Genomic DNA, 20,388 nt, shown 5'->3' on the forward strand with positions numbered 1-20,388 from the left:
AATGACATTATGGAAGGATAACTGTGGGCCCAAGAGGAAGTTGAAATGTAGGTACATGAATACCCAAAGTATCAGAAATAAAGGAGAGAAGTTTTTGGTATATGTCAGCAACTTGGCAAAAAATTATTGGCATTCAATGAGACACATGGATGTCAGAGAATGATATAGTTACAAGAATAGAATGTAACAGATATTTATAACTTATTTTAACAGTATTAACACCACCAAATGAATTATTTTATAAAAAAATAAAGATGGCAAACCAGCATGTTATAGTTTACAAGTGACAATGAGTAAGTGAAACAGTTCAAATTGTAGTGGACAAAAGATCTAAAGTCCTAATTTGGTATCCTCTAATGTTGTAAAAAAAGAATGTGGCCTTTGCACTACATTCAAACCAAATGTCAAATTAGCAACTTTAATCTGCTCTCCTAAGGATAAACTCCATCCTCTAACATATCCTGGAGTGTATGAAGTTCCTTGTGACTGTGACTTGGTCTACTATGGGGAGAGGAAGATCTGTTAACATTCACCTTGGAGAACATAATACATTCGCTACCATTATTATGGCAAGTCAGGACTGGCAGACCATGCTTTGGACACCCTTTTCCAACAGGATTAGATGGAAGAAAACCAATGTGCTATTTAGAAGTCTTTACAGATCAGAAATATTTTTACAGTCAGCCATGGCTAATTCTTCATAGCCATGAAGAATTCTCCTAACCTGAACAAGTATGGCTATATTAATTTGCCAAAAAATTGGGAGACTGTTATCCTAAGATCAATTCCTACATAGCTGGGTGCCAAATTAGGACTTTTAGATCTGTTTTCCATTACAATCTGAATTGTTCACATACTCATTGTTGTGTGACAGTAACATGCTGCTTTGTGATCTGAAGATGCTGGTTTGAAATATCCAGCAAAATTTAAGCCAGTTAATAAAAATTTTTTTAATAAAATAGTTTGCTTGGTATTGTTAATACCATTAAAATAAATTATGAATAATGTTCAACACCTAAGCTTGTTTATTAGATTGATGATTCTCCACAGATATTGTATTTTCAGAGAAGACAGAAAAAATAGAGAAGCAGAGCAGGAGAGATATTATTAATGATAACTGAAGAACTTCAACAAACAAAAATAGAAGTTAAGGAAGATTGTAGATATGAGAGAAGGTTCATTTGAGGATGTCTGAAATGAGATAGAGGCCAATAAGACAAAATATATTGTTGGTTGCTACTATACCTGTGGGTCTAGAAGATGTGAACGACATGCATCAGCAGATTAACACAATGACTGCTATGCAATTATCATAGGAGACTTCGACTATTGGGATTTAGATCAGAAGGAGGAAAGGGCACACGGCAAAATGGAAATGAAATTTATGTAGTTACTAAGGGATAATTACATGAAACAGCACATGATAGAGGGGGACCAAGGATATGAGAGTTGAATATGTTGAACTATGTTGCAACTCTACTTCCAAGCACAGAAAGCGACCATGCAGTCTTGTCCTGGGAGGTTGCTCAACATAAGGAAGTTTCAGTAAAGAAAGAGTATGTGAAACTACAAAGCTGGCGATTACATAAACACAGTCTCAGCTCTGGCAAAGTTCCAAGTGAGTGGAAAGAGGGTAAGATAGTTCCATTTCATAAACTTAGAAGGCAACTTGGAGCAGTGCATGGTATAAGAAACTACATGGAATGCATATCATTAATACATGTGAAAGGATCACGGATTTTTGAGCGAGCAGTATCAGACTGCATACCTAGGATCAGGAGGATAAACTAAGTAGGGATTAAGTGGATAAGTTGAAATTTAAAGCAGGAGCGGCAAAAAAAGAAAGCACTGTGGAAGGAATATAAACAAAATGATGATCAGCATCTAATGATGCTGATCATCGTTTTGATTATAAAGCACAATCAAAAAGGGTAACAAATATGGTAAGGAAGGCTAAATCAGATTTTGAGAGAAAATTAGCTAAGCAGGCCAAAGTACGAGGATGGTCTGAAAAGTTCTCGGCCCCGACCATAGATGGCAACACTATCAGCAAGATTTTTTTTTCTAAGTTGCTACATCTGTCATAAGCATCCATGTCAAATTGCAAGTCATTCTATCAATTGAAATGGACAAAATTGAGTATGGTGCGGTTATAAAATTCTTTGAAAAAGAAGGTTTAATGACAAAAGAAATTCATTCGAAGTTCATAAAAGTTTATGGACATTCTTCTCCTTCATTTTTGACAATTAAGAAATGGGCTACCGAGTTTAAACGTGGCCATACCAGCCTTGAAGATGATCCATGTGAAGGACATCCAAAAAGTGTAACACCACCAGAAATCATTGCTCAAGTGCACGATATGATATTGAATGACTGGCAAAGTCAAAGTGCATGAAATTGCTGAGACTATATGCATTTGAAAAGAACATGTAGGATATATTTTGCATGAACAATGGCATATGAAAAAGCTTTGCATGTCAGTAAGATGGGTTCTGTACTTGCTCACAAGAGATCAAAAACACACTCACATGAAAATCTCTGAACAGTGCTTGGAGCATATTTAACGAGAATAAAACTGATTTTGTGCATCAATTTATTACTATGGATGAGACTTTAATTCACCATTACACACTAGAATCCAAACAGCAGTCAAAACAGTGGACAGAACCCAGTTGTTCAGTGCCAAATACAAAGTTGGTTCCATCAGCAGGAAAGGTCATGGCACCGGTGTTTTGGGATGCTAAAGGTATTTTGTTTATTAATTATCTTGAAAAGGGTAAAACAATAACTGGGGAATATTATTCCGATCTTTTAACCAGACTAGATGAAAAAAATTTGTGAGAAAAGACTCGGTTTGCAGAAGTAAAAAATCATCTTTCATCAGGACAATGCACCTGCCCACAAAAGTGTTTTGGCAATGGGAAAAATAAAGGATCTGCACTATGAATTGTTGGAACATCCACGCTATTCTCCAGATTTGGCTCCCATTGGCTTCTATCTCTTCTCAAAACTAAAACTCTTCCGCATTTTTCTTCAAATCAAGAGGTGATTGCAGTTGTAGAGAGATATTTTGCAGATCTTACTGAGAACCACTACAGGGATGGGATAATGGTGATGGAGCATCGCTAGAATAAATGTATTAGTCTTAAGGGATATTATGTTGAAAAATAAAAATAATTTTGAAATTATAATTTTGTTTTTTTAATTGTTAGGCCAAGAACAGAACTTTTCAGACCATCCTCGTAAATCCAAAAGAGATTTTTCCATATGTAGCAAGTAAGAGACGGAATGCTTATGAAAAGATAACCCTGCTCAGTGCTGATGGTAGGAAAGTGACAGAAGCAGAAAAAATAGTTCAGTTACTAAGTGATCCCTTTGCAAGGGTATATCATCATAGATGGTGACTTTGCAATTATTGATGCGACAGAAGACTGATGTGAGATTTAGGAAATGAACTGGAGGTACTCAGTATATTGAAAAATATCAATGTGAATACAGCAGTGGACTCAGACAATATATCAGCTCACTTGCTACGAGAATGTGCAGGTGAACTGACAGTGCTTCTGACAAAATTATTTAATCTGAGTCGCAGCTCTTCTTTCAAGGTGAGTAGAAAGAGGGCAAGATAGTTCCATCACATAAAGGTGGCCCCAAGACAGAAGTAACAAATTAGACCAATTAGTATATCTGGAGTGGTGATTAGAATATTGGAAAAGTTGTTAAATTTAAAATTCAGGAATGGGTGGAGAGGAATATGATACTCTGTGGGGATCACATGGCTTTTAAAAGGGAGACCCTTCCTCAGTAATTTATTCCTATTTTATAATAAAGTGACAGTAGAAATGAATAAAGAAAATGGCTACACTATGATACTGCTGGACTTCGCAAAGGCATTTGACAGAATACTGCAAGGAAAATTATTACATAAACTGGGGCAAGACAGACTTGGGGCCAAGACAGAAGTAACAAATTACAGACCAATTAGTATATCTGGAGTGGTGATTAGAATATTGGAAAAGTTGTTAAAATTAAAATAGAATGGATGGATAGGAATATGATACTCTAGAGGGATCACATGGCTTTTAAAAGGGAGATCCTTCCTCAGTAATTTATTAGATTTTATAATAAAGTGACAGGCCAAGACAGAAGTAACAAATTACAGACCAATTAGTATATCTGGAGTGGTGATTAGAATATTGGAAAAGTTGTTAAAATTAAAATAGAATGGATGGATAGGAATATGATACTCTAGAGGGATCACATGGCTTTTAAAAGGGAGATCCTTCCTCAGTAATTTATTAGATTTTATAATAAAGTGACAGTAGAAATGAATAAAGAAAATGGCCTACAGTATGATACTCCTGGACTTTGCAAAGGCATTTGACAGAATACTGCAAGGAAAATTATTACATTAACTGGAGCAAATGGGAATGGATATATGTGGATATCTACTTCAATTCTCACATCAAGTCTCTGGCATGTCAGTAACTGCAAAGTCATCACCTGAATGATAAACCCTTGTAAAGTGATCAAAATGGATTTCGGGGGGGGGGGGGTGAAATTCAGAGGACATACTGCAAAGGGTTGGCAAAATAAGTCAGAGGATTACTTGGATCATGAAGAACACATTGGCAAGTAAAGATAGGAAGGTTATTATCCCTTTTTATAAGGCTATGATTTGGGCACATGTGACTACTGTGAATATATTTGGTCACCTGTGTTTCTAGGGAACTGGAAGGTGGTGGAGAGGATTCAGAGACAAGTAACCAAGCTCATGACAGGTCTGTGGAATGTTCCCTATGACAACAGATTGAAGGTGTATGTGTTACAGAGGTTAGCTGACATAAAAATTGGAAAAAAATAAATTTTTCAATATGTGAGGAGAGTAGGGAAAACACAAGGGCTCAAACTTGGAAGTTGTCTAAGAGTATGGTTATTAAGGATGTGTGGATTAGGTTCTTTACTTGGAATGTGGTAAATGAGTAGAATGGATTGCCAGAGGTGGTTGTGAGCATCCCGACAGTGTTAATGGGTAGTGTGGATCTCCCATGATGAGTCTTTTTGATTAATTATTCCATGATGATACAGCAGCCATGAGTTCCCTTTATGAGAATGTACAGCACCATCTCAGTCCCCCAAATTTTATCCAGGCTCCGGAACCAGCATAGCTGACGAATCAGGCCTATGGCTGCATCAGTATTCCTGACTGTAATCCATGTGTTCATTAGACCAATTTGCCTGCTTGCGGGATGAAAAACCCCAGATAAACTGGCGCAAAACCCCTGTTGTCCACGACAAAGCCCAGCTAACTTGGTTATGGCTAAGGAAGATCCTTAAGCTCCTCACATCGTCAATGGGAATCGAACCTATCCCAGGCATATGGTTGCGAAGCACAAAGCCACTAGGCTAACCACGCAGACGATGATTTTTTGGAAATCTTAGCAACATTTTTAATGCCCTCATAAATAGTGTAAGGCAAGAGCAGAGGTTAAAGAAAAGTGTCTAAATGAGCAGCAATTAAAAAAAAAAACATTATCACATTCCATGTATGACTCCAGGCTTCAGAAAAGCAAAATACATGAAGTGGCAGATTAAACTAAGATGCTTGTAGAGTCACTACAATTAACTGCTGCCAATGATGTGAAAAACCAACATCTCACGATAGTAAATTATATATATCTAACTGCTTCAAGAACTTTGTTTTTAATATGTAACAGGAAATTTTGCTATTTTTTTAACTTGACTGTATATAGCTACTGTCTGAACACCTGTATCAAGTGTATTATTCGATGCTAAACATGAACAGAAACTTCTTGAACAGGAGCCGATTTCAAGTAGCGACTGGACAGATTTCAAAATAGGGAAATAAACAGTTTCATTGTCCTAGTATCTCATTTACTTGTACTTCACTGTACACTTTACTTGTAGTTTGAAAGTTTAATCAGAAGAACAATTGTTCATTGATCTCCGACTGTAGATTAATCCTTGAGCATTGCAAAGTTTGTTATATGAGTAAGAGGAACAGAGAGTGCTACAAGTGGCAAATCTATGGATAGGATTTCAGATCAGTGAGAAATCTTAAGTAGCTTCTCCAACTTGGAGGTTAGCAATTATACACCAGTGTCCATTCCTCTACCATCCTTTAGATCTTGTAACAGCTCTTGTTACCCATAAATTTCTTCGCATCATCTACCCAAGAAGTTCTTGGTCTATGAAAAGCTCTTCCCTCTAATTTTCCATATTATTTCAGGAGATGTTTTCTCTGCTAATCCTCTTAATATATGTTCTGCCATCTTGCACTTTCTCTTTATAAGGTCTTCCATAAGTGCTCTTTTGGTTCCCATTAACTTCAATACCTCTTCATTAGTTATTTTTCTTCTTCCAAGAAATCTTCATTCTTCTATAGCACCACATTTCAGTAGGCATGCAATTTCCTGATTATGGATTTTGTATATGTCCATGTCTTACTTCCATAATTCAACGTGGACCACACATAGGATTTTATAATTCTTATTTTAGTATTTATTCCAGAGGTCATTAGTAATTTATTATTCCAAAATGCATCGTTTGCATTAGCTATTCTTGATTTTATTTCCGTAACTGTTGTTCCATCCTCTGTAATCATTACGTCTAAATAATTATAAGCCTATTTTGAATGAATCCTGCTGATACTCTTAAATTTGTGTTTAGTTGCTATTTTTGGCTTATTACCATATACTTAGTTTTAGCTGCATTTAATACTAAGTCATAATTCTGACTCTTTTTGATTAATGTTTCAACCATATTTTGTAATTCTGTTCTTGATTACACTATGAAGATCAAATCATCAGCAAATCTAATATTGTTAATTCTATTGCCATTTATCTTATATTCCATATAGTGTTACATGGTGATCAGCATTCATTTCAGTAAAATTATGGAGACTACAACCATGTTAAGAAATTCTTATCACCCACTCTAACCTTAACAATAATGATGGTCTAAAAATTCAAAGGATATGGAATTTTCTTAATTATAATTAGGACTGTAAGCAATCCAGAATCCTAACTAATATAACACTCTTATTAAAATATGGATTAGGCCACAACTTTTACTGTATTAAAACTATTTATATGAATTTGTTTCTCTGATGATGTTATAAATAGAATATACAGCTTTGATGTAGGTTTTTTTTTTTTCACTAGAGGTCAGGCCAGTAGAATAATGGTTGATCAAATCACTGTCACTTTGGCTTACTCTTGGAAATGTAATATAGCTTGTCTTTGCGTGTGTGTGCGCACACTCCAGATGATGACCTTACATGAAGGTTGAAACATTGGGAAATTAAAGTAATTATTCCTAGCACGGTTGTAGTCTCCATAATACTATTTTCATTTATTTTTATTCCCATTTCAATTTCTTTTTATTCTTTCATTACCATTTCACTGCACATAATGAAAAATATAGGTGATATTATACACCTTTGTCTCACTCCTCTTCTGATATCTACTGTTTCATTATTAATTTCATTTATAATTTGTGTCTTCTGATTCCAGTATATTATTACTATTATGAGGTTTTTGTATCAATTTGAATGTCTTAATATTTCTAATAACTTTTAATCTTATTGTGTCAAATGCTTTTTGAAAGTCTGTAAAGCATAGGTATATGTTATTTTTTTTTTACTGATCTTTCAATAACAGTTTTTAATTCATAAATTGCATTTATTGTACTTTTTTTTTGGCATGGATCCTTTTTTGCTGTTCACTTATAGCATTTAATTCTACAAAACATTCTTTTTTATTTTATTTAGTATTTTTGAAGCATGGGATTTGTTCTAAAATAATTTATTAATTTGTTTTTATTATTTATTTAATAAAAAACAATTTAATTTATTAATTTATTATTAATTTAAAGATATTTATTGTAATTCTCACAAGTCTGCGGTCTGATCCACAGTCAGTACTTGGCATAACTTTTGTATCTGTCATTCTGTTTCTATATCTCTGACTGATCATAATAAAATCTTTCTTTTTTGTTCATAAAAAGATTTGCAATTATCAATTTATGTTTTAAACAAAATTCAATATATCTATCATCTCTATTATTTCTCGTTCCATATACATATGGGCCTACAACAGAACTTATTCTTTCCTATTTTAACATTCCAGTCACCATAATGTTTAACACTATCTACACTCCTCCAATATCTTGAATAGTTTCTCAATTCTCTCATAAAATTCTTCAATTTCTTCATAATCTTTAGATATGGATATTGCATAAATCTGTACAATCACTGGTTTTGTTTCTATTAAAACTTATATTATTCATTCAGATTTTCTATTAACATTAATAACTGAATGTGAGAATTCCTTCTTTCTAAACTCACTTCCCATAACTTTATATTCCTTTCCATTTGGAAGGATAGTTAAAAATTCTTTCATTTCAAATAACTTCAAGTCATTTAGGTGAGAGAAGTCATTTGTGTGTGTGTGTGTGTGTGTGTGTGTGTGTGTAATGGTTCACTTCACACCCATTTCTGGACCTTCTACTAACTAAGGAATTGGGTAAATTAAAAGTCTCTCTTATATTTTAAAAGCCTATACATACTGACAGATATCTACATTCCTCTTCCCATCATTATAGACCTCAAAAATTGGGCATTGTTTCCACACTAGGAGCAGGAGCATGCCAAACTCATCACTGACAAGGATGAGCTTCCAAAGAAATTCAACGTTTAAGAAACACTTTCCTTCAAAATGGCCATAATGACCACGTCATCTCCAGACTACTCAACAACATGAAACCATAAAATTTCTAATGAAGAAGAAAACAGACAATTCATCACACTTCCAGATATTAGTTCCATTTCCATAAAACTAGCAAAAATACTTAAGGAATATAAAGTAGTATTTATCCCCCTTTATCAAGATGTAATTGCTACTCTGATCCATAAAACCTCAACATAGCTCACTTCAATATCTGGGTGTTTATTGGCTATGGTCTGATCGCCAGTCATGTTACTATGGAGACAGAAAAATCAACTGTACAATGTACTGAAGAATACATTAAATACGTATTGAATGTATTGAATTCCTTTACCATAGGAGTGAAGCCACAGCTCTGTCATCATGTGCTCTCTTCAACTGACCCGCAAGATGCTTCGCAAATGAAACATCAAGTTTTAATGGATAAATCTGAACTATTACACCATTGCTATAATAGAACAGAGAAAAAAATCTGGGAGTCTTTGGAAATGGCATCAGATCCTAAACATCTAAATCAACTTGTCTAAGTACATCCTAGTCTTCATTAGCCAAACACATTCACGTGAATACATAAAACACACACAATGTTCTGAACAATTAGAAATATTTTATAAAAAATAGATGAACAGAAGGACTAACCTTTGGAAGCTATAAATGTTTCAACCTAAAATTTTTCAACCTGTTTGCACAGCTGAAGAAATCCTGTGCAATTCGGATGAAACATCGTGTTGTCAAAATAAAAAATGTTACCTTATTCCGGTATTTTGCCTTACAAACTCTTTGTGTGTGTGTGTGTGTGTGTGTGTGTGTGTGTGTGTGTGTGTGTGTGTGTGTGTGTGTGTGTGTGTGTGTGTGTGAACACATGGGTTGGCAGAGACATCTAAAGAGAAAATACCATTCACCATTATATACACTAATGACCAGAATAAAAAAAACTAGCTGTCCAATTACAAAAAGTGGAAGACAGACCATAATATGGCTTATATATTGCACTTCTATGTCCAACTTATAAAATGTTTTGGAAATGTCAACTGCAAGCAACAGCAACTCTCAAAACCTTTCCATAGTATCTGTTCAAAGGCAGGTGATTGAGGCAAACAGATGGGCTAAGGATCTGAATGGAAGAATCCATATTAGTGATTACTGCTTAAGTTGTGGGTCTCCAAGCTGATTAAGTTAACACTGGATAACTTTCTCCAATAAAAAGAAACTAGACATTTTATGGGAACAGAAGTCATAGACATTAAAATTAAACAATGGTTAGCACATAGGGGGGGGGGGATTACAAATGTATTTACTTCATATATATTTCTTCTTTTGAAATATCTAAGTTCTTATAGAAATTAAAAAAATAGAAATAAATAGGTTTTTAGGTTATCTTCTCCAAAAATATATATAGTAGATTCATTATATATATATATATATATATATATATACACTCATAGGGACAACAGAAATGGTTTGTTATAGTGAATAGTGTGCTATAGTGAATTTCTTTTAGAATGGAATTTTCTTTTGGAACTTGTTGGGATTTTCAGTAATTTGTTTTGGAAAGCAAATTTGTTATAATGGTTTTTGCTATAGTGAGAGCTGACTGTAACAGGCTTTTAAAAGTGCATAAGCATTATTATGGAAGAGAGCTTGTGCTTTACATGTCTGTTTTAAAGTATCAGGATATGTTAATAAATTAATCTTGTACACAAGTTATGATTTAATGAGAAAATTGTTGAATATGCACTAAACTTACAGCACCATATGTACTCACTTTACACTTTTTCTGGAGAATTGACATATTCACCTCATCACACTGTGTAGTTTCTTGGGGTAAGGGTTGACTGATAGCACTGGAGCTGTCAAATGTAACAGTATTACCAGATGTCCTCTTATTCATACTTGTAATCAATTTTGAAGCAATGGCATCACATCTCAAGATGTCACAAAAATCTGCAAGACACACTGCATCTTCTGTCTATAACCACAGAAATAAAAATATATTCTGCTGCTATTTCATTCAAGAATCCTCACCCCTTTTCATTATGCATAATTGTAACTATTCTTAAAGAGATTAATAGCTATATATCTCCATTATAACTAAAATGTATATCTAAATTATAAGAATGACTAAAAAGAGTAGAAAATTTTACAGTAGGTGCACTAGAGATCAGAAAGCTTGAGTAGAAGATTAGATCCAAAATTATTAGAGTAGCACTAATGACACCAGTTTATAAAAGAAGAGAATTAACTGCACATGGAAACCATAGAGGGAAATCCAAAATGAGTATCTTAGGAAAGATTCGCAGAAAAATAAATCTTACCAGGAGAGAGGGATGCAAAGCAATGCATTTTTCCTTTTTTTTTTTTTAATAGAAGTAATAATATAATTGATACTAACCTTCTTGAGGCTTCCACTGACTAGCAAGCACCTCCCCAGGTGGTAGAAGGGAGAAACCCTGACTACCATCTGTTGGATATCAGAGCAGCTCTGAATATATTGAATAAAGAGCTGTGGACCAGTGGTTTTGGGACTGGCAATCCTATGCGAAAATATTGCTATTCACCAATCCACAGTGGGCCAAGTGTTGGTGAATTATAGTCCAATCTTTCCAAGATGAATTAAGCAGGAATAAAATGGCCCTGATTCCCCGGAGGCTAGATTCTTACTAACTACGGCAGCAGGCAGCTAAATGAAGACAGAGGGTGCTGAGAATCCTTGGGTAACCAGATCTCACTACTGTTGGAAACTAGACCTTGAAATTTTAAACTCTAAACAGTGAAGCATGGCTAACTGAACTAATGAAGAACTAAAGCAACTAAAATGGGACATTCTTGGACTGTGTGAAGTTAGATGTAATGGTGAAGAAATTCTTCAATTATAAAAATGGAAAAATACTGTACATTGAAACTAGAGAGGTCCATATTGGACCTCTAGTTTTAATGTGTTACTACTACTTAAGTGTATGAACCATGGTGTCAAAATTGTATAAATGAGAAGTATTTGTACAAAAACTCGCCAAATTTTTGTAAAAAAAAAAAAAAATCAGTACACTTCCATATGTCCTCCTTTAGTAGCACACACAATATCAAGTCAAAAGTCTATCTCCGACCAGGTTCTCAGAAGTGTGTCAGAGGTGATAGAGGACACAGTAGAAGGAATGCGATGTTTCAAATTCTCTAGGCTGTCCACTTTAGTTGTGTAGACCGTGTCCTTACATACCTCCACAAAAAAAAAAAAAAAAAAAAAAAAAAAAAAAAAAAAAAAAAAAAAAAAAATCAAGTGGAGTAAGATCCAGTGATCATGGTGGCCAGGGAATTGGTCCTCCACATCCGATCCACCACTGAGGTAAGACCTTGTCAAGAGTTGCACAGACCACCAAATGCCAGTGGGGCAGGGTACCATCCTGTTGAAAGAGGAAGTGCAGTTGCAAGTCTCCGATTTTTGTCGGACTTCATGCAAAGGTCTCGTGAATCCTCTCTACCTTCTCTTTTGATATTGTCTGTTTCCCTCCATCATGTTGTTTCGAAACGCTTCCTGTCGTTAAGAAATTTTCTTTCTACAAAGAGATACTCTTGGGGTCGGGCACTGCTTTTTTTGGACACCTGACGGAACTTTTGCTGCACTGCTTTAATTGATTTCAGCTCAGCTAACCACCACACAACTTGTGCTTTCTCCACCCCTGATGCCATGTTTAAACTATGACAGCCCTGTCCAGCAGCATCCCCGCATCGCAATGCAGGAAAAAATTTTGGATGAAACTTGTAGAGTTTCTGGAACGTTTGAACAACCCAAACCTCACATATTTCTGCATTTCAATTTTTACCGTTTGTTGAAGCTAGGGAGGTCCACCTTGTAGTATAGAGGCCAAGATAATGAAGGAATCAGTGGAGATGGATTCATGATTAGAAAGAAAAAAAAATAAAATAAAAAATTGAAGCATAATAGAATTTGACAATATATCTGATCGAATAACAAATATTGTTGTAGAAAGTTTTTTACCTTGGGTATATACTATGTTAAAGATACCAAGCAATTTTTTTTTATAAGCTAGGTTTTAATCCTTTTTCCCAAGTAAGCAAACAGACAAGTAAGTCAAGTTTGCACCTGAACATAGTTCAAGTCTGAGGCAACTCGTGGTAAAGGTGGAGTAAGCTTCGATCACTTTCCTTAGTATTTTCCCCTAATGCAAAGCACATCCCCTTGCAGAGATGTATGATGCTATGCATTAAAGGCAAGGGCCACTACCCAGACCGGTTTCGACCTTTATTGAGGATTAAAACCTAGCTTGTAAAATTGCTTGGTATCTTTAACATAATAAGTATTGTTGTCCAGATCTCAAAAAGATCATCCAAGTGTATGCACCAACAATAAGTCATGCTAATAAAGAAACTGAAGACTTATCATGATGTATCTCAATATTACAACAAATGAAAACATTTCAAAATTGTAATGGGAGACTTTAATTCCAGAATTGGTATAAAACAATCAGATGAAAGATCCACGTGAAATTTAGGATATGACATAAAAAGAGATGATAAAGGAGCAAGGCTAATAGAATTTGCAGAAAAGAAAAACTGCACATCATGAAGTCTTTTTTATAAAAAAAAAAACACATAGGAAGTGGACATGAAAAAGTCCAAATAGAAAAAGTGAAATTGACTTTATCCTTAGCAATAAGTAAACATCTTTCAGGACTTTTCTGTTATCAACACCTTCAACATTGGGAGCAGATATATTTCGATATGAACTAAACAGATTTTAAAATCTTATTATAGATGACAATGCTGATCTATCAGCATTGCTTAAATGAAATAGCTGGTACTACAAAATGGAAATATGACAAAACTTCTGAAGAAACCAAACAGCTTAAGAAGAAATGCAAAGAAATGAAACAGGCAGATAACCCACATAATAAAATTGTTGAATACACTGAATTGTGCAAAACTATCAGAAAATGTATCACAGAAGAAATAAGAAAATTCAATTGTAAATTCATATAACAAACAACTGAAGATAATATAACTGTAGTCTCAAAAAAACCAAATTCATGAACAGCAATAGACAGATGGTTATGGTCAAACTACGAGAGAGGACCATAAGCAGAGATAGATATGCTATAGCAAAAAGAATTGAAGAATTTTACTCAATATTTTATCACGATGATGAATCAAATGAAGACAACTACAAAATAATTGAAGTGCCACAGATTCTACCAAAGTTATGTGAAGCATCTATAGCTTGCAAAATGGAAAAGCTGCAGGAGAGGATGGAGTTATAGCTGAACTTCTAAAAGCAGATGGAGAAATGATCTACAAAATCTTGGCAAAACTATTTGTTTTTTTCTAGACCCTGTCTAGAAAAAAACAATGTACCAACAACATGGAAAAAAGCCATTTTTATTCTAATACCAAAAAAAGGTGAAGTACAATACTTGAACTACTGACCCATCAGTCTACTAATGGTAGTTTACATAGTATTTACAAAAGTCTTGGCTCATAGGCTTTGTGCAACTCTAGACCTACCACAACCAAAAAGAGCAGGCAGGCTTTCAAAGTAGCTTTAGTACAATGGACCATATTAAAATTGTACAACAGATTATCGAACGGTGCAATGAATATCAACTACTATTATAACATGGTTTTATTGATAACGAGAAATTTGTGCAATACTTAGAGCATTACAAAACCAGCAAGTGGAGGAGCCACATGTCAGGACCATCAAATCAGCATACACCAGCGCAACAGTAGCAATTCTTTTCAATCTGTGGAAATACAGAGATGTAAAGACAAGGTGACACAATATCTCCAAACTATTCACAGCTAGATTCACACGGACATTCACAATATATCCAAAACTAGAAAAGAAATATTCAAACTTCTTGATTGGAAAGAGAAAGATCTAAAGATAAATGGAAAATATTTAAGCCATTTACGCTTTGCAGATGACAGTCATCTTTACTTCAACTGTGCATGAATTACAGACTCATATCCATGAACTTCAAATTGCTAGCAAAACTGGCCTAATGATAAACCTAAAGAAAACCCAAGTTATGTTCAATAGCTATGTCCAACCAGAAATAATAAAAATCAACAATGATGAAATTGAACAAGTAGATCATTACATATACTTAGGACAACAGATATCAATGGAACAAAATATGATGGATGAAATTAAAAGACACATGATGCTTGTGTGGGAAACATTTACACCATGTGTGATGGTGGAAGGTTCCAACTAATGCCAGGTTTCACAAGGTTCTGTTCTCTCACAAACCTTTTTCCCTCTATATATCAAAATCTACTTCAGTTGACCTCTAACCCAATACACAGTTTCGCAGATGAGAGCACATTGCACCCCTCCCTTTCATTTGATAAACCTTACTCTACACAAATCACCTCAACCTGCAGAACATCAATCACCAATGCCCTCGATTCTGATCTTCGAGCCATCCTCCAATAGGGTTCAGATAACCTCATCAATTTCAATGCCAGCAAAACCCAGTTTTGCCTTATTTCTCACAAAAAAAGAACCATTTTCTCCCGGTATTATTTTTGACAACACTCAAATTCCAGACTAGATGAGATTTCTCTTGCTGGAATCACCCTGACATCAAGCCTTTCCTGGCCTAAACAATCACAACCATTGCATCCTCAGCTTCTTAAAAACTAGGATGTCTCTTTTGCTCAAGACGTTGCTTCACTTCTGAGCAGTTGTTAACCTTATGCAAATTACAAATCTGGCCAGCTATTGAATACTGGGCTCACATTTGGAGTGGATTAATTAGATTAATTAGTAACCCATCTCTTACCAACCCAGTCTTCCCACTTTTGCACAGGAATTTGGTTTATGCAATATGTGTATTCTATAAATATTTCCATGGCAAATGTTCAGCTGAAATAGCATCAATAATTCCCTCACTCAGTACTAAGTTTGTTAGCATGTGCAGCTGCTACTCAACATTTCCTCTCACAGTACACCTTGAAACCCACAGAACAAGTTTCTTTTCCTCTTCCTTCATCCCTGCTAGGGATGAAGGAAGAGGAAACACATAAAGGGAAAACTGTTTCACAATACAGCAGTAGCAGCTGCTGTATTGTGAAACAGTCTTCCCTTTATGTGTTTCACAAGAAATACAATATACAGGCTTTTAAATCAAATGTAAACAAGTTTCTCCTTTCCAACCTGCTACCCCCATACATGGTACTAATGTACTATGGATTGATTACCAGCCTCTCATGTATGAGCTCAACATAAAAATAAATAAAATCTAAAAATTTAAAAGAATACATAAATCGTGGCATTTAAAAGGTAAACATCATATTACATCAAAAACAGTCATAGAAGACAAAATAATGGAATAGGTAACATATTTTAAAAATTTAGGTCACATAATAACATTCAATAAGACAAAGATATAAATTTAATTTCAGAATATCTGTGGAACAATTCAAAAAACACTGAATAAAAAAAAAAAAGATGAGAACACCAACTTAAATTTTATACAGAAAATTACCACTCCCACATTATCAAAGTAAAATACAAGCAACAGAAATGAGATTTTTTAGGTACAATTAAAGAATTCACAAAATTAGATCATATAAAAAAAATGTACACAGAAGAGGGGACATTTAAAGTTTAAATGAAAAGCTCGAGGAATATAGAGAAAAATGGCAAGAGCACTTATACAGGATAAAAAGATATTTGCTACTAAAACTGGATAAATAAACACCAAAGTGGAAAAGAGCAAGAGAGAGAGAGGAAGATCAGTTACAACACAGAAAGACCAGCAATTACAGAACAGGCAACTGCTTAATCCTTGATGAAAAGAAAGAACTTTTTTATAATTAGTGAAAAATTTGTGGAATAGCCTTCCTCAAAGTGTGGAAGTGGGCAGGGTGAATAGATTTATGAATGAAACAGATAAATGTTATGGAAAGAAAGGTTAAAATAAATAAATAAAAATACAGGCATGTTCTGATCGCCATGTTAAGTTCCAGACTAGTGTCATATAGTGAATTTTGTTGTATAGCAAGTTACTATTTTTTTTTTCACTTGTTGATGCATGTTGAGGCTTAACAACCTTTTTTTAAGCAGTCATATATGGATGTAAATGGCATAAAGCATGAATTTATGTTAGTTACAGAAACGAAAAATTTAGAGTAATGTTTGAAGGTGAAAAAGATTGTCATTTATGGATAACTAGTCTTAATTAGTGTAGCACTCTCACTTCATTAACAACTTTATCTTTGGTTTAAACCACTGTAAAAACAGCAGTGCAAGGTAAGTTTAGCCTACACTGTGTTTGATACCAGTCTGTAATTTTAGAAACAGTATGTAATGTAATAGGTTTACTTGTCTTCTTTTCACTGGAAGCAACAGCATACTTACTTTGAATTTTATCTGCTATTATTAACAACAATGAAATAAAATAATAGTTATAAACAGTTTATAATTCACACCAAAACACAGAAGTAGAGAAACAATATCTTAAATAAACAACTCATGAAAACTGCACATTGGTTGATTTGCAGCAATATTATACTAAAACTACTATATAAATAGACACTGGTCATAAATGAAAGGCACTGTATGAGCAAATCATCGCAAGTGAAGCATCATAATGTAGGGTATTACTGTATATACGAGGATGTGCTGAAAAGTTGCAATAATCGCCATGAAGGAATTGAGGCGGAACCATGCAACTTGCACATATTCTACATATTCCTCATGAAGTGTTATACATGTGTTACAACACTACTGCATCATTTGCAATCCTCTGAGAAAAGTCTTTCCCTTGTTGCACAAACCAGTACTCAGCTACAGATATCACTTCATCATCTGTGGTAAAGTTTGTTCCTTTCAAGTGTTTCTTTAAAATTGGGAATAGGAAATAGTCAGATGGGGCCCAGGTGTGGCAAATAGGGTGGGCAAGGCAGACATTGACATCCCAAGTTGCGTATTGTCTATTGGGTTTCATGAGCAATGTGAGCAGGTGAATTGTCCTGCAAAAGCAACATGCTTCTGCTCAGTTTCTCTTGGTGTTTTTCGTTCAGTACCTCCTTTAATTCCTTCAGAGCTGCTAAATAAACTACTGTTCTAACAGTTTCACTTTTTTTATTTTTTTTTTTAGGTACTTGGTAAGGATTACACCACTCATATCCCAAAAGACAATGGCAAGAACCTTTGTGTCTCTACTCCATTGACTTATTTGGTCTCTGAGTAATAGTGATGAAACCATCTTTCATCAATAGTCACAATATGAGCCAAAAAATTTACACCTGATTTCTCAAAATGACCCAAAATCCCTTGAGATGACAGCATATGTTCTCTCTTTTGATCAGCATTCAAACATTTGGGGACCCACTTTACTGAGAGCTTCTGCATGTCCAGATGTTGGTGAATAATGACCCCAACTCATTCCCTGGATATTCCCACAGTCATTACAATGTTTTTGGCTGGTATTTGTCTATCATCAAGGATCATGGAATGCACTGCCTCAATATTTTCAGGTGTGATCACTGTGGAAGGTCTTCCTGACCTAGGGGGCATCTGTTGTCTCAGAATGCCCAGTTTTAAACTTGACCACCCATCTGGCAACTGTTGGATATGCTGGGGCGCAGTCCCCTAAAGTTTCACACAAAGTCTGGTGAATCTCAGTTGGCAACTTTTCTCACAGCATGAAAAACTTGATGGCCTGCACCTCTATGTCTTTGAATTTCTTGAAAACCTCTGACATGTCTTATTATATATCCTAAAAGGAAACAAACAAATTATTACAATTTTATGAAACATGGGGGTTTTGAAGATTTTAAGATATGTTTTTTGTTGCAGTTATATCAATTGCTTTAATATAATTTTTGTTCTAGATGTTTATCAGAACTTTTAAGCATCCCCCCCTTTCATAAAAATAAAATCTGTTAGCTGATATAGAATGATTAGTTCATGTAATTGAAATTAATGTTTTAATCTTATTGGAACCAAGCAGGATTATTTTAGCAAAATTATCTCCTTACACAAGCACTGTTTATATATATAAAGTGATGGTGAATTACTGTAAATTTCTGTCGCTTAAGTGTTCAGTAAATTAATAATCAGTAAGGAGCAATGGATATGTAGTGAATATCATTGTTAACTATTATTACTGCTAGTGATAAATTTGAATAGCAATTCTTTTATAATATATAACTGATATGGACATTCAAGAAACAGTAATTGTTAAGACATCTAATGATTAATTAATGTAATTAACAATGCTGAGCATATTAATATTACTGTTATATTAAAAAAAATGAGTGTGAAGCAATTCACGCTCATTCTGATGGAAAAATCAAATTGTGATAAAGGATGCGTGCGTGCGTGCATGTGTGTGTGCACGTTTCATTTCATCAACAAAGGGAACAGAATTTTAAAAAGTCAAATTCAAATTACGTGCCACAATTTGTAAGATCTGGCATGCCTCACATTCATTTTGCCACTTTTTTTTTTTTTTTTGGCAAGTTCATGCTACTTCTGTACCAGTTTATGCTGACCAACTACCAGTCTTCTGACAAGAAAAGTTTGATAGATTAAAGATTGAGATGAACAAAATACACTGTAGCAGAGTTTTTGGAGAGGAATTATGCAAACAAATGCCTCTTCTGATTTTTATCTATATAACATGATATATAATAATGAATAAGTTTATACTCGTTTAAAATATCTATAGACGTATCTAGAAGAAGAAGTCCGATTCCTTTAACTAATTTTTGTTTACCATCAGCAATAACTGATTGCTGATGTCACAAATTCTTTACATTGTTCATTTTGATACTGTTTTATTACTGAGCTTATGAAGTTCAAGCCAGTAAATGGTTTACTGAATTCAGTTTTATAATACACTGTATTAAAAAGGTACTTCAAGTTTCGAATATTTTAGAATCAAATATTTTTGTGGAAAGTACCTAGGTGTTTTCTGGCGAAGTCTATGTCACAGTATTTTTGTGAAAATCAAATGTTTTCACTTTAAAAGGGCCTCAAAAATCTTGTAGCGGTTTCTATCAACAGCCCAGAATATTTTTTGTACATTATAGAATGCAACTTATTCTTCATAGCACAATACTGGAAAGAACATCTTATTTTTTTTTTTTTTTTTTTTTGTCATTTAGTGTTCATAATAAAGGGTGAATTTCATATTAAAATAATTCTATTGAATAATTTTAATGGAAAGACGAATAATAAAGTTTACAAATACAATGGCTGACCATTTCCTGTACAGGAAATGGTCAACCATAGCAATGGAGCCATGCTAACCTTTCACAATGAAATGTCAATAATGTGATCTGGTCTCTGACTTGCTTTGCAAGATAACTGTATATTTATGAATAACACCATTAAAAAATCTTTCTATCATGTAAAGTGTTCAAGTATTATAATTATGCTAAGCCAATTCATGTTGTGATTGCCAAAACAAGCTTATGCCTATACCACATAACTGAAAGAGTTGTAACGGATGTTGGGAAAATTACAGTTGGCAGTGTAAATAGAAAACTGGTCTTAAATTAATATTTTGTTTAATTGTATCTGATTGTTATAAGAATGGTGATGACTAGCAAGTTATGCAAAATAAAATGTTGTTTGAGAAAACTATTTCAAAATTAATCTGCAGAC

At 34.2% G+C, this 20,388-nt stretch overlaps 1 protein-coding gene across 1 annotated transcript in view; it reads right to left on the bottom strand.

Annotated features, from left to right (window-relative positions):
• Window positions 1-20,388, bottom strand: part of LOC150096936 (uncharacterized) — a 198,119-nt gene that overhangs the window by 122,297 nt on the left and 55,434 nt on the right. Inside the window, exon 4 of the mRNA XM_090408096.1 lies at window positions 10,513-10,716. Coding sequence (XP_090264222.1) covers window positions 10,513-10,716 — 204 coding nt within the window. The remainder of the gene's footprint in view (window positions 1-10,512; window positions 10,717-20,388) is intronic.

The sequence above is a fragment of the Typopeltis vanoorti genome, chromosome 18 (genome assembly GCF_054136105.1).
Source record: "Typopeltis vanoorti isolate ZY-2024b chromosome 18, IOZ_Tvanoo_1.0, whole genome shotgun sequence".
Classification (NCBI taxonomy): Eukaryota; Metazoa; Arthropoda; class Arachnida; order Uropygi; family Thelyphonidae; genus Typopeltis; species Typopeltis vanoorti.